General features: G+C 42.8%; 1 protein-coding gene across 2 annotated transcripts in view; it reads right to left on the bottom strand.

The window, feature by feature from the left end:
- The window catches only part of MYO5C (myosin VC), a 1024918-nt gene that overhangs the window by 493636 nt on the left and 514709 nt on the right, over positions 1-16573 (bottom strand). For both annotated transcript variants that reach the window (XM_085644174.1, XM_085644175.1), the window contains exon 15: positions 8176-8310. In XM_085644174.1, the coding sequence (XP_085500300.1) occupies positions 8176-8310 (135 nt within the window). The remainder of the gene's footprint in view (positions 1-8175; positions 8311-16573) is intronic.

The following is a 16573-nucleotide window of genomic DNA, read 5'->3' as shown; positions in this document are numbered from 1 at the left end:
TTATAAATATCCTAGGGCTCTCGCCGTTCATCACCGCTCTAGTTCTTCTAAGCTAGGTTCTGATTTGATTCCACTGAACCAATTAGACTAACCCATCTGATGGCAATGATTTGTGAAAGAAGACCCCAAAACTAGAGATATGGTTTTGTGATGACAAGAGTGAACTGGCAACCCCCAGCAGGTTCAATGAGGCTATCATCCTTTAGATGGGATTTAAATAACATATGTTAACAGCACCTAGGTGTGAACCACTTGTGTGAACCACTTCTTAGTGCGAATAATTATTTTTATTATTATGAATGTTTTGCATATATTGAAGTTGAACAAGTTGCAGCATGTCCTAGCAGGGGTCTTGGTTAAAGTTTTTGTCCCTTTTTTGATATGACAGCTGGCCAATCATGGCATGGTGAGTGGGACCAAAACAATTTTGATCCATGTTTAAGAAAGTTGCTGAGCACCTCATCAGAGACAGCAACCAAGCTAATGATTCCCAAACCCTTGTAAATGCAATCTGCAAGCATGAGGGAAGCTTTGAAGTAGTCCTCCTTCTATAAGAAGTATGCATGAAAAAGGAACTCACTTGATTTACCATTTAATGTGCTATAATGTACCATTAACTCCAAATGTTTATACATTTTTCCAAGAGGTTCTGATAAAGAGTAACTCCTCATTCAAGTCAGGGACTCAGATCTCCTCTGAAATTGAGGAGACATCATTTGCCAATTCACATTTTGAGCAATATATTTTAGGTGGGTCCCTATGGCAAGAAAGTCCTCTATTAGTGTGTCACTCCATAATGATTATGCTGATGCTACTCATTTCAAGCAACAGGGAGAGCAGACAGTAGAAGTCTTTATTCGGCACCGGAACCTTGGTGTTTTGTGAGCCTGCTATTTGCAGTGGGACCAGTGTACCTCCTGCATTGCCACATAATTTAGACATTCTCACTTGTTCAATAATTTTTAGATTGTTTTAAATATAGATGTGGAAGGAGTGTTTTTGTAAGAGTTTTTTTTACAGTCACGAAGGGAGCAGTTTACCATTAAGGTTATCCTGTCCAGATGGTTAAATTCTCTTGTCATTTTATTTCAAAAGTACTAAACATATTTTTTCTTAAATATATCTTTTTCTGAATAAAGGTAAAAATATATTTACAATAAATTTTAAAAATATCACAAAAGACTAAATGTACAATTACCCATCATTTTCCTATAATGAGTTGCATTTATAGACAACTGGATGAGAAAGCTATTAGTTTTGGAAAAGCATCTGATTCACTGCTGAATGCAGCCTCCGTAACCTTTATCCCTTTTTTGAAAGAATGTCTTTTTTTCTTTGTTCTCCATATCGAATTGAGCTTTTGGCTTAACAAGGACTTAGACAGTGGAAAATCAGGAAATCAAGTATCGTTTATTGTCATTTGGCCTTTGTATGGTGCAGAATTATAGAATGCCATTAGTATGTAATGCCAGCACTCACACGAGCACAGCGGAACTGCAGGTCAAAATACTGAGATATGGGGCCAATTAAGGAATGTCTAAAATTCAATAAGAAGTAATTGCTTAGGTACAAAATGCATGCCAAAACTAGTATTTTCTACCAATTAATTGTTCTTTTTATGTATCTGTAAAATTAATAAAAACAAACCCAAGTTTCCCTTAATTTCGTGTGAATAAATTCAGTATCCTGTTCATTTAACAAAATTCTACAACCCCTTCATCAGACATTACCATATTACATGCGCATTCCACATCACCCACCTACCTACCAATTATCATTATTCTAGCTTCCCTCAGTGTACAGAAACCCTCTACACACTTAGAGTGCACAATCAGTACATATTAAACATCTTTATTTATCATATAAAACTAATCTACACCCACACATTGTCCCCCGTATTACCATCTCCCTATCAAAGACTAATTTCACAGTAAATACTTCACCACTCCCCACTTAATAGCATTACCAGTTCGCCTCACACCTCAACTTTTATTAAATCCACATTGTATTACAATCAAATATGCCAGAAGGTGATAATCCCATTGTTGAACAGTAACTCCACATTTCCATTTATCTTTTCGTCATATCATACCCTTTAGATTTATGCTACAACCTAATTCACTTCATCACAGCCTAGTTTTGTGCTATTGCATATTAACTGGTTCTGCAACTTTTATTCCTCATACACCTCACTTATTCATCAGAGCACTACTTTATTTCACCATTAGGACACAACAGCATCATCTGTTCGGCACAAATCACTTTCCAATCCTATTTTTAGCACAACATAGCATGACCATTTATATCCTGCGCAGCTAATATCATCACTATTGTTCAAGTTATACTGCATCACTACACCTACATATTTCTCATACCTTCACTTTACATCACCACCACACATACATTATTTTATAAGGACTGATGTTCAACAGAGCGTATTGCGTACGTTTAAGCAAAACATTTTTTTTTAAGTTGCAAGAATAAAACAAATAATATGAAATATGAAAACATTAGTGTGACATATTCCTTTTTTCCTGTCATAATTCATATTTTTGTATTCTTCCCTTTTAACCATAACTGGTGTCTTTGGCCTCCAAAATAGGTTTCAGCTCATGTAGGCTCTTTAAAGTACTGTGACTTGCTATTCCACCTCCCCTCGCGGGCCTGCAGGCTTGCCCTGCTCTGGCAGGCCAAAGCACTAGACTGACAATGGAAGGTGTTTAACGTTTAAAGCAAAACCAAAGGGGATGATGGACGGAGTGTTGAACATTGCATGCACTCACCCCCAGTCAACTGATCTGGGTTTAATCCATCATCATTCTTTAGCTCACTCCGCCACCCCAGTTCAGACATGGCCATTTGCAAATCAGTCTGACCCTGTGTCTCATGCGAACAGTCCAGCCCGAACTGCCAAGCCATGTCTTCCCTGGACCGGAAACAAGCATCCTGGGACCGGTTTCTGGCATTTCAGCCGTCATCAGTCAGGCTAGCTTGAATCCAGTGGCAAAGTGAGCAAGGGACCCACGTCCAAGCATCCCCTGCCAACTTAGGGCGAACAAAGCAAAACCAAAGGGGATGATGGACGGAGTGTTGAACATTGCAAGCACTAATGTTTAATACATTCTCTGCTATAAGGTAACTATAAATGTACAACTCCAGGCAGTTACATAGCTGCATGTGAAGTGACTAGGGAAAGATATTTTTGAATATTCATTAGACAGAAATTACTCTGATGTCTGAAACCTAGTTAAAACTCTTCACTTCCTATATCTTAATTATTGTAATGTCAGATTAGATTATTCCAGGCTAAATTTACTTTTGGCTGAAAGGAACAATTTTGCAACAAGAGTGTACTTCTTTTACATATGGAAGATTTTCTGTTTAATATATTTTTTAGCTTACCCTACAAAAGATAATCATCTTTCTTGGCCTGGAAGTAAATCCACTGTGTGTGGCTTAAGGTCATAACTTTCAAAAGTTCAAGAGCCGCTGTGGGTAGGAAAGGAGAAGGGTTTGCTCTACATGCTTGGAAAACGGGAACAACTTGTGGTGGAGCTTGCAGCAACGGAAAGTGGGCGTTGTGGATCTGCTGCCTCTGGAAGGAGGGCATGGACATGTATGTCACTAGCACATATGGATTGTTTTTGTTTTGTTAAGAAACATGTCTGACTTATTGCAGCGAATTCAATTATAAGACAATAATTAGGCATGCCTTTGATGCGAGTGCATGCTAATCTCTTGCTTGATAACAATCGTTTTTGATATGCTATTGATAGTAGGCAGCTTGGTATTTGAAGAGTGGCTTTTGCTAGATGTATTGGTCCTGTGAAGTAGTATATTCAACAGTAATGACCCCATTAATAATCAGTGAATGCTCATATTTACAGCAAAGCTGGCACAGTGCTCTGCCTCTGCTCCCAGCCAGGCGGGTGTGCAATGACAGTGCACACACCTCAAAGCCAGAGCAGAGGCAGAGAAGACAAACAAACTGACTGGCACTGCTGAAACCTCACTGCTGGGTCCGGTGACTAGCCCACTAAGTCGCCTCTCACGGGGGGCCTGCAGTACTATGAATATTGAGATATTAATGACCCTTCTCCTGAAGTTGTGGTACACAACCCTACTGTAACAACCCAAGGGGGCATGAATGCAGGGAATGAAGAGGGAACTACAAAAAACATGATTCCAGCCCCCAAATCAAGTAGAATTGCCAGCCTGGTCCTGCCTACTCCATTGGTCGTGATCCCAGAGAAGGATTCCTTTGCCCTGGTACAGTAAACAAGATGTGCATCCTTGTGATGGGGTCCCGACTCCATCTCAGGTTTCACCATAATTCATTAATGTCCCCCTAGAGGACAACTTTTCTTCTTCCATTTTTCCAGAAGAGAATACTATCACTAGAAATGCGTCTCCTACATTTAAAAATTATAGATATAGCCTGCAAACCCAGTTTAATCTGTTTGATCAAGTACTCGGTATGTAAATTAACATTTGTCTATTGTGTGCTGCCTTGAGACCTGACCTGCACCGTCAGCTTAACAAACTCTGAAGTGGTGTGTACAGTGCCTGTCACACACATCAAGGTGCACAACACATTCCCATAAGGTTCAACAATTAGGTAAACTTTTTTAACCAATTATTTTCATGCAACTTTGTTGCAATTTATTTCAATTTTTTATCTTTCTGTTATTCGCAACCATTATTTTTAAACATTGCAACTCTGAATCATACAATGATCATGATACAGTTCTCTCATTGCATTGTATTACAAACAAATAACCATCATGGTGTATTCAATGCCGTGTTCCCAATGCATTTCGGGAAAGTCCCTTCATCAGGGGAACTCTAAAAATGACAAATAATACATATGTTCAAGCATAAACATAAAACAAGAAATTTTAAGAACATTACAGGCTCTTCCTTCCCATGTGGGATTCTGCAAGAGTGCTTGATGAGGCTGTTCAAAATTAATTGTGTATTTACAGTGATTGCCGTTAAATCTAGAGTGCTCCTAGCACTACTGTATTTTGCATACTCATAAAAGTACTAAAATGTGCCAAAGTAGCCATGCTTTGTGAGTTAACAGCAGCGTGCGACCAAAACTGCGAGTCTCCATACCTTATATCCCAAGTGCAAGGTGCTTTCACAGTGTCTGTTAGCCGTATTCAAAGTAACCATTTAAAACAGCAAGTTTTACCCTACCTGGGCATCAAGCAGTTTAGCTAATACGGTGATGTAAAAGACCTCTGTAATACAACGGGGATACGCGTCAGTACGACCATAAAGATTAACGTGTATATAAGTGAGTCACATTCGCAATTAACTTACTGGGTCAACAAGTCGGAAAAGCGTGTTTATGATTAATCCATACTTCTACCCTACAGCTGTTTCCTAAGTGAAAACCAATTATTTAATTCAATAACACTACTCGATCATTGATGGGTGCAAAAGTTCAAGGGAGACTATAGGACTTACTAGAATCCCCAACACAACGCTTCACATCTAGCTGCCAAAAATGAGTCCAAACAAATGCCTGATCTCAACGCCATAAGTATCTTACACGCTTTCGCGTATGCGTGCGTACGGCCGCCATGCAAACCGCTGTAAACAAAGAAAACAGACTCACCAAAGTTCTGAGATTTACATATTGCGATATGGTAGTAATGTTAGAATGGATGTACGTGGACTGATTATCAAAAGTGAAAGAATAATAAAGTAATTGAAAAACTGTGACATAATACGTGAAAGGAATGAAAACAACTCAAAATGAGTTATGAACCGTGCTCTGTGTGCTATTCAGAAGCTCACGGTACATGTAACCTCTACTCTTGTAAGTGACTTAGTGATTCACAGATAATTTTGATCAACTACACCAAGAATCTTCAGAGACGAAAGTGACCATCAAATGGAAGAAAACAAAATACTCCACTGGTACAATATTCCTTGCCAATACAGAAACCCTGTTGCTGTCGTACCTAATAGTTCTGTATTGAGAGTCATCAAACACATATGCAGGGTAAAAACTCAATACTGAATCCCACTGTAATTTTGCAAATTCACAGAAAACATGTCATTTCAATTTTATCATTTAGCCCATGCGGTATCAGGGAGTTTAAGCGTTTGATCCAAATTGTTTCATGCTGCGCTAATACTTGGTTGATGTTCCTATGTCTTGTAGAGAATATCTTGTCAAGAATAGTAAACCTGAGTTGTGGTAGGGTGTGTTTATTCTCTAACCAATGTGTTGCTAAACAGGAATTGGAATTCACTGTTCTGATCATGCTTTTATATTTTGTGATAAGTGTTTTGACTTTTCGTGATGTTCTACCCACGTAAACCAATCCGCAAGGGCATTTTATGGCGTAGACTACCTTGTCTGTGTTACAGTCCGATGAATGTGCCAATTTTATCTTCTTCCCAGTGTCAGGGTGTGTGAATGTGTTCCCCACAATGACATTGCCGCAGTGGCTGCAGTTAAAGCATTTTCTCATCCCGTTTTTTTTTCACTGTTTTTCTGGGCGTTAGTCCTTTTTTTAACAGCTCTTGCATGTTTTTTGCCCGTGAGTGTTCGAACAAGGATTTACAGAGAAACACATTCCTGAAATTAAATTGCTGCGCAATGATTTCCCATCTGCGTAAGATGCTCCGCTTAATGGCTGATGCCTCAACAGAAAATTTCAGAACACACAGTTCTCTCTTTTCTGTTTGACGGACCATGTTAATAGATCCTTACGTTCCATGAGTTCATCCTTCGTTCTTGCTGCTGCTAGTATTTCTTCTGGATAAACTTGTTTATTTTTCCAGAAGAGAATACTATCACTAGGAATGCTTCTCCTACGTTTCATCCACAGAGTGGGCCACGGAGGGGGCCCCTCTCCGTGTACTTTGCAGGGGGGCCCTCTCAAGTGTCCTTATGCTACTGGTCAGATGGGTGGGCCTAAAGAAGGAGAAGCAAGAAAGGACTCCAAACGGAGAAAGGTTAGAGGAAGAAGGCAAGCTGGACAAAAGGAGAATCCTAGTTGAGCGAACAAGGAGATAGGAGAACTAAGAGGGCCACACAGAGTTCCTCAACCCATCACAGTACTCCCAAACTAAAAGATGAATGATGCTTAAGTGGGAGCAGGCACAGAGTCTGCAAAACAGTTGAAAACCTGACAATATAAACAGATGATCTTATAAAGCAAAATGATAAGCACTAACATTATTACCCAATTGCACTACCTTGAGTGATCAGTTGTAGCGGGGAGCACTGCTCTTGAATGGACCTCTAGTAAGAGGTCTAGTTGGAAAGCACTAGTGTTGACGCGCTAAGGGAGCACTGGAGCACTGTAGGATAAGTAAGGATCTGGGAAAAACCCGCAAAAAAAATTCTCTGGAGAAGGGGCTTCGATATTCGGAAAGTAGAATATACGAGGCACTTTTATCTCCTCCCAGAGCCTCACACTTAGCTTATGTTTAGATGGGTGAAGCAAGGCTCAGACGAAAGGGTGTGTGTATGATGTAGTCACGCTGTCAAAACTATAGGGAGTGACTCGGTATATTCCTGCACCATATTCAGCGACAATTGTGAAAAACCACAGAATGAATCGTTAGGAAATCTAAGCTTACTAATAAAATCACCAGTCAAATTCATAATTCTCTGCCTGATAACTTCTGACTTCCAACCATACGTCACAAGTGAGAATTTGAATAATGAATGACTGTAAGTAATGTGGGCTGATCCCAAATGTAAATGCACTGCGAACAAGCAGTGGAATAGGCAAACTGCCCCACTGCCCCTATGTTTATTGTTATTATGTACATATTGCAAAATGCGGCAAGGACCTTGAAAGCTGGCTCTACAAGACCTAGAAAAGAAAGTGAGGCAGCAGCTGAAGACAGAGCGGGGCCAGTGCAATGATCCAAGGTATGCATACCCTGCAGCTGATGTATATTTTTGTTATCAGCAAATGAGTACTCCTTAGACATTGGCTACAGCCAATAAGTAAAAGTTATGAGAATAACATATAGCACAGTACTTACGTGCATTTAATTAATACATGTTTTACAGGCATCTTCACTACACAGAATTCAGATTATTTTTTCTTTTGAATGAAAAGGTATTTTCTGTACACTCTTATGCAAGTGTGTGTTTTGGTCGGTTAAACAAAGTCTTAGAGCAGTTATGTGCGGTACCTTGCTGCCAACTGTTGTCCGGAACTGTTTGTTGGCTGACTTGACGGCAGGCCTCGCGGGCTTGACTTTGATGCTGGAGCCGAAAGGAGACGGAGCAGTCGAGTTGTCGTGGAAAAAGTTGGCAAACAGACTGAACTAGAAGAGCACAAAGGGCGATTGTGAAATTTCAACCACATCTCAACACCAACCTTTCATGTATGAATACAGGAGCAAGTAAGCCTGTTGTGCTCGGCTTCTTTACAATAACAACAACATTAACAGAAAGGATATACCATCAGCATGCTCGTGAAAGACTGCTTACGCCAGAGGTCCACAGAATTTAAATAGAATTGCAGATGGGTAGCTGTCAATAACAGCGGGGTTTTACATGTGGTTTCAATAAGGTCGGTGACGTTCGAGTTGATAATGATGTCACTTAAAATACCGAGAATGAAAACTACTCAATATTGACAGATTCCCCGTTTACAAATTATGTAAAGCATGCTTTCTGCCCAATGAGAACCCCTGGTTGCTGATTCCACGAATCGTCATTGGAACAAAGGATTAGTAAGGGCACATTCTTTATTTGATTATTTTATTCAGAATTCTTCGTTTTTCCACACTGCTTTGAGTACGTTTCAGTATACTTTATTTCCCTAGCAGTTTAAAAACATTTCTTCTTTCATTTAACCACTATATAAACAAACTTTGGACGTGGTTTGATCTTGTTCTAATGGACACATGAGCCTTTTGAAGGCCAAATCCAGTTTATGGTTCGCATTCATAACCTCATAGCGTCCTGATTCTTAGACATCAATCTCACCACAATCGGCGTCTCTATGGCGTAAGATCCATATACCATTGAGACAACATCTACAGAATTCTGAAAGGTTATTCATATATGTGTGCCCAGGCGAACCCTTTGTCAATGAAATACACTGAAAATACCGAGCAGGATAGCCATTCTCGGCGGAAATCAGCCACTAGAAGCCCCTCTCAAAACAAAAAGGAGGCTACTGGACGTTGTACTGATCACAAACCTGCTGTGCAGGGCAAAAGGGTCATGGGGAAGACTTGTACAACATGCCCTTCTTACCGCGTATTGCCGCCTCAATCCTCCTCTTTATGGACATTAAATAAAACATACCAATATTCTGGTCTGTTACAACCATCACCGTCTGAAACAGCCCCCCCTGCCCCCCCCCCTTTTAAAAAGATTTTTTTTTAACTGCGTGGCATTGTGCAAGCTTCCTCTTGTCACGTCCACATATATTTTTTTAAATACTTATCATGCTATCACCCGCCTCTTCATACGTGTATCTATGTTACAATCCTAAGTATAACTGCAAAGTTGGAGCTTCTTCTTTGAGAAAACTGTGATGCTCTTTGCTCTAAACTTTCAAAATCTGTATATTATAAATACCTGCAGAACGATCTGAGAAGTTGTTACTTGCCTGTAACTTCAATTCTCCGACTACCTTTCATAGGTTTACATAACTAAACTATTTCCTGTTGTCATACTTTAAATTCTGGATCGAAATGATAAATCAGCCGTTACATAGATGTACTCATTCAACATATTATTATGTACACCATATACAAGACCAGCAAACCAGCTAATGAGGGAGAGATGGTTTTAAACTCCACTCCCCCTCGAGGCCTTCTTAACGCAGACTGCCTACTGTTCATTAGTGAAAGGTACGCGTAGAGCCACAAGAAAAGAGGAAAGGGGGGACTATCAAAGATACATTTAGTCTCAGAAATGTAATTACATGTAAGTAACATTTTCGTCGCCAGCACTGAATTGTTTTATTTTTTTTACATTCACACACTATCAATTAATTGAATTAGGACTGCCTAAAAATACTAGAATCAAGAAATGTAAAAAGCGGGAATGGGACCCTTCCGAATGAAGGTGTTTACACATCACCACCTTTCCCAATCTGATCTCTGTTAAAGACTAAGGGCCTCATGTAGGTAAATAAATTTTACCGGTTCTAAAATACCGAGCCGTACCGAATCGGTAAATAAGAATCGGTAAGTTACATGTAGGTAAAAATTCGGTAACAGTTACCGAATCGGTAACATTCGGTAATTAAGAATCGGAAATGACCGAATCGGTAAATACCGAGGTGGTATATACCGAATCGGAATATACCGAGGTGGTATATACCGACTCGGAAAATACCGAGGTGGTATATACCGAATCGGAAAATACCGAATCGGCATGTACGGATTCGGTAAAGAAAATCACATGACTTGACGAAACAGCTAATCAAGTGCAACGACAGCCCACCCAACAAGGAACAGGCCACACCCAGGCAGGTGTACAAAATTAGCCGAAGTGGCCACACCCAGGCAGGTGTACATAATCAGCCGACCCTGGAGAGGCTTGGAGTGCAGAGGAGAGGCAAGGAGCCGTTGCATGTGCGAGCGGGTAAACGAACAGCATGTCCAGCCAGAGAACACAGAAAGACGGAGGGGAAAGGAGGAGGAAGCTGAAATTTAGCCCCAAGGAACTCCAGGTGCTGGTGGAGGAGGTGGTGAAGCAGCACCACAAGCTGTTCGGAAGGCAATCCCTGCAAGTGCCTGAGGTGGAAAAGCGCAACACATGGCTGGCCATCCAGGCGCAGGTCAATGCTGTGGGAGTGACCCACAGGGACATTGAGGTACTCAAAAAGCGCTGGTATGACCTCCGGATTGTAACCAAGAGGAAGATGGGCGACATCCAGAAGGAGGCCAGCCAGACCGGAGGTGGAACCAACAGGGCACCTGCCCTCACCGAACTTGAGGAGCTGGTGGCGGCCACAATCGAGCAAGAGAGCGTCGTGGGACTTGGGGACGCCGACAGCTCTGCCAGAGCCGCAACACACCAAGGTAAGACGAAAGCACAGCAATGTAGCCCCCCCAACCCCTATCCCACATCCCCCAATTGTGAATCGAGAATCACACTGCAGTCCACACGTGTCAGTGCAGACAGGCAATGCATTCCGGGAGATGTAGTCAGGGCAACACTAACCATGACGTAAATGTTACAGGGCAACAAGGCATGTCACGCACTCGAGGCACAAGGAGACAGGGGACATATTGGAATGTGAAATGATTTATTGTGACGCATGCAATGCAGCCCTTCGGGGACACTGAGCCAATGTTGTATTTCTGTCCACAGATGTGACACCATGCAGGACAGGGCATGCTGCAGGAGAGACGGCACACCGGCCACATATATCGCCGCAAGCCAGCACATGTTCAGACCAGGGAGCAGGCCCACTGGCAGCCGCACCACCTACACAGCCAGCCTCGCCGCACACAGAGCCAGCATCACCTCACCCAGAGCCAGCATCGCCACTCATGTTCGAATCACCAGCCACATCCCCGCTTGCAGGCGTGAGAATGAGGAGGCGTCCAGCAGTCAGGCTACGAGCCTTAGACACCTCGTCAGACGACAGCATGGGACCAGAAGACCGCACCGGGACCCAGGAAGGGAGCCATGCCACTGTGCCCCACACCTCACAGGCAGCACAGACGGAAGCAAGAGGGCGCCGCAGGTCGCGTGTCCAGAGTCCACCAGCACCCACTGACGGCCATGGTGTCTTCTTGGGGCTCGAGGGCCAAATGTTAAAGCAACAGCGCCTGCAATCAAAGGCAGTCATGTCAGTCCAGAGGCACATGCGGGTGATGACGACAACATTAGTCAACATGGACACTAACATTAGCGGCATGGCTGCGGGCATTCGGGACATGTCCCAGTCTATCCAGCAGTTGTGCAGCAAACTAGATGCTGACATCGATGCACGGCGCCGGGAACGCCAGAGAAGGGACACCACCAGCAGGGCACTCAACCGTCTGGCAACTGCGACTTCTCTACTGTGCCGGCGCTCTGTGACGATGCAGGAGGGCCTCACACAGTGCTGCAGCGACCTGTCTCGGGGGATGGTGCAGGTGACAAGTGCACTAGGGGTGCTATTGCCTAGTCAGGCGTCGACAACTGCTGCAGGGGATGCTGCGGAGAGCATCGACACCAGCAGCAGCATCACACCCCCCGTCCCAGAAGCACGCAGGAGCAGCAGGCGGCTTGGGGTTGGCTCTAGTGAGGATGCACAGGCCGTGCAACCCACCACTGCAGCGCGTATGCGCAAACATTGATGTTGCCCTGCTTTGCCACTTCCCATTGGGTGACGTAACCCTGGACATACTACTTGTATAGATGGTATATTGCCAGATTGGCCTGTTCATGTGTTCATGGCGTGGTGCCACATTAAAACTACGTCATGACTTCTCACAACTCGCTGTGTCCCCTTACTTACTCAGAAATAGTTGGCTGTGATCTCTGCCCGTCTCTCTCTCCCATCGATTGCAGTTGGCACTCTAGCTGCGTTGCCCTCTGGCTGGCCTGACTCATCCTCGTTGTCCTCATGATATGTTAGTTCCACATCTGTCCCTTTTTTCGTGGCAAGGTTGTGCAGCATTGCACAAGTGGCAATAATCTTGCAGCAGGTGATGGGTTTGTACTGGCGTGCGCCTCCGCTCTTGTGCAGGCAGCGGAACCTGCTCTTCAGTAGTCCAAACGTGCGCTCCACCACATTGCGTGTTGTTTTGTGTGCCACGTTGTATCGTCTCTCACTCTGGGTTGCTGGGTGTAGGTAGGGAGTGAGGATGAATGACCGGCATGCATATGCACTGTCGCCTGGATGAGTGAAAGGGAACCATCAGTAACATGCCTCATGACACTATGATTTGCAGGTTTCAAGGGGCGTCACTGTTACTTACCTAGCAGGTATCCCTCTCCAAATTCTCCGGCACTCAGTCGTGTGTATATCCCACTATTCTGGAAGATGTAAGAGTCGTGGGTGCTCCCAGGAAACTTTGCAACAATATCTGTGATGATGTTCCCTGCATCACAGATCACCTGCACATTGATGGAGTGGGTGGACTTCCTGTTCCTGTAGATGTGCTCTGTATCAGCTGGTGGACAGATTGGGATGTGTGTACCATCAATACAGCCGATGACATGGGGGAACTGTGCCATGTGATAAAAGTCTGTTTTTGTTTTCTGCAGTGCAGCCTGTGTGTTGGGGAAGCTGATGTAGTGGTGCATTCTCTGCATCATGGCATCCAGAAACTTCCTGAAGAAACGTGACAGGCAACTCTGGGATACCCCACCCACCGCAGCTATCACCACCTGATAACTGCCGGATGCCAGCAGATGTAGGCTGCAGAGCACCTGCACATGTGGGGGTATGGCGTGCGCCCTTCTTATTGGCTGGTCCAGGCGTGGGTGTAGGTCCCTGATTAAGTCCATGATGGTTTCGGGGTCTAGCCTGTACCTCTCATGTATCTCTGCATCAGTCAGCTGGAATAGTGTGATGCGCTGTCTGTAGATTTGTTCCTCCCGTCGCCACACCCTCAGTCCTGCTGCCTGTAGACGTAGGCGCCTTGCAATGACGTACATAGCGGCCATGTTGTCCACGCTGTAGCATTTTGGGTTTGCATTTATCCATTGTTGATGGTTACCACCTGCTTTTCATCCGTGTTAATTACCGACTCTTATTTAACGAATTTACAGGATTTCTTAATTACCGAGTGCTCCTACATGTCATTTTAAAATTTTACCACTTCATATTTACCACTTCATATTTACCGATTCGTTAATTTTGTATTCGGTAAATTTGAATCGGTATTTTAGAATTCGGAATATATGAATCGGTATTTACCGCCTCATATTTACCGAAAAGTGGTTTTTGGACTCCTACATCTCACTTGTCTGAATACCGGTCGGTAACGGCATATTTACCGAAAATCGGCCGTTACCGACCGGTATTTGGCTACCTACATGAGGCCCTAAATATCCAGGCAGCGGTGTCCAGGAAACGTATGGCAGGACCTCCATTCCACAGCTTTGCAATTATATGGTACTGAAACAGCAACAAAGTGCACTACAGTTCTATCCATTTTCTATCATTGTATTTTGGAGGCCTCCCGCCTTGATACAGAAAACGGTGTTGGGAGCTACTATCCAATAGCAGACAAGCTGTTGGACAATGTTTGACCTTTGTTAGAATTACTGAATTGCAGATATAGCTGGTATGTCTTGCAGGTATTTTTTTTCTAAACAGACTAAACTTTAAATAATCTCTTCAAGCCTATAGAGACTTTTCTGCAGACGTTATTGGATTAAAAAGTTATAGTTACAGGCACCTGTTGGTTCAATTGAAAGTCCACAGGTATCCTGAGCATCAAACATGGATTAGTCTTTAAAACTCTGTATCTATGTAATTCGAGGTATGGTTTATTTTATTTATTTAATGAGTTTTGTGTAGCGCAAACTTGACACAAAGTTATCAGAGCGCTTTACAGAGCTAGCACAACAAAACCACGAGTTACATAAGAAGTAAATAAAAATATATAGCAGTGGTAACAATGAGTAAACAATGTACTGTGGGATATGTGAACGAAATAGCAGCAGTTACTGTGCTACATAGAGTGTAAATAAAAATACATAGTAAAAATATATAAAATACGTATACAATAGACAGTAGGATATGTGAACGCTATAGTTCTGAGGTAGTAGCAGAAGGGAGTTACGAGGGTGGGGGTAGTAGAGGCACAGTTTTCCCCCAAGGTAGTGATGTTGAAGTTTACGTGGGGGGTGAGGGGTAGAGCATCAGGCCAAACAGAAGGTTCAGTGTGGGGGGTATAGGTATTTATTGTGAAGCAGAAGTTTAAGTTTCTTCCTGGAATGAGTCATTATATATTTATTTACAGTTTCATACAGCGCAAACAAGTCCCATTCGGGTGACAGAGTACTTTACAGATACTGTATACAGGGGACAAGAAAGAGAAGACAAAGGAATAAGGTGACAGTAGATAAGAGTACAACATATATGATGTGTGAGAAAGGTTAAATGGGAGATAAGAGTACAAAACATTAAAACAAAATACATGTGAAAGTGGTAGGTGGGGCGACAGAAGCACATGGTGTAGCCTAGGAACGAGGAGAAGAGATTTTTCGGTGTGACAAGAGGAAGCGGACAAACGTCGGGCAGGGTTTAACCAAGAGAACGGCGCCTGGCCTAGTCCTCAGTGGAATTTGTTGGATAGAAAATGTTTTCTTCTTTCCTGAAGAAGGATGTCTATGGATTGCATTTGATTACAGTTGGAGAGAGTTCCAATTTTGCTTCAGACAAGGAGCAGTTGTAGGTATTCTTTTTCTTTACATTTTTGTGGCTTCAGAAGTAAGGAACTTGTGCTTCTGGAGGATCTGTTTCCACCCAATGGGGTCAGTTTCTGGGACAGGTTAGAGGGGGTATGATGGTTTAGCGCTTTGTGGGTCATGCAAGCAATTTTCAAATGCAACCTGGCCTTGAAGAGTAGCCGTTTCAGTGCTCGAAGGTCGGGGGTGATATGATCACTTTTTTTATTATCCCGTGATGAGCCTAACTGCTTCATTAAGTGTAGCCTTCAGAGGTGCATGTGAGGTTTTCTGGAGGCCCACAAGTGCAGTGCTACCGTAATCTAATTTCGATAACACAAGTGCATGAGTCGCAATAGTGAGGTAAGCCATGGAGAGGAAAGGTTTTAGTTTTCTAAGATTATGCAATGGAAGGTAAGCTCTTCTAGTGATAGCGCTGATGTGTTTTTGCATGGCGAGGTCTTTGTCTAAGGTTATACCTACGGATTCGGTGAAGTCCACAATCTGTGAGGTGCAATTCCAGGCAGAGAGAAGTAGCCAGTCTTTAATGTCAGGGGTGGTTGTGGGTGGTGCGGACAGTAAGAATGTAAATTTTGGGCCTTGAGTTTGAGGTGGTTATGAGTCAGCCATTGTTACATTTTTCTTAAGATATTGTTGAGGGTGAGGATGTCCTCGAGGTTGGTTATTCTCATGTAGAGTTGCGTGAAGGAGGATTGCTGGGTTGCCAATCTGGAAAATGAAAATGTCTGATCCCATTCCACTCGAATGTGTTCTATATGCAGAGAGATGCAAAGAAATGCAATGGGTTAATCCTGTGTGACAAGAAAAGGTTACCTTTCAGAACTTCATAAATGAACCCAAATCTTATGTTGGTATGGTAGGAAGGTATAGACAATAGCTAGTGCAGACTACTGGGCAACAGCCATTTATATGTATTGAGAGTTGAGATTTGTGGTTCACAGTATGGTTGTAAATAAACTGAGAGACAATGTTGGGTTCGTTCTTGTGGTTTCTATATATAGTTCTAAGAATGAAAATGCCTGAACTTTATAGATCATTCTTACTGAGTATACAGCTAAAAACATAGACTTCCAAGATAAAAACGTCAGATGTTTACATAGTATTGGATTAAATAACAAGGGGTGTGCAGCATACAGAAACAGGTCTGAGGACTGACTCAAAGTACATCATTTTGAATGTCTTTTTATACATTTCTTGAAGCACCAT

This window comes from Triturus cristatus, chromosome 3_1 (genome assembly GCF_964204655.1).
Source record: "Triturus cristatus chromosome 3_1, aTriCri1.1, whole genome shotgun sequence".
NCBI classification, from domain to species: domain Eukaryota; kingdom Metazoa; phylum Chordata; class Amphibia; order Caudata; family Salamandridae; genus Triturus; species Triturus cristatus.
This window is presented reverse-complemented; position numbering and strand designations above follow the sequence as displayed.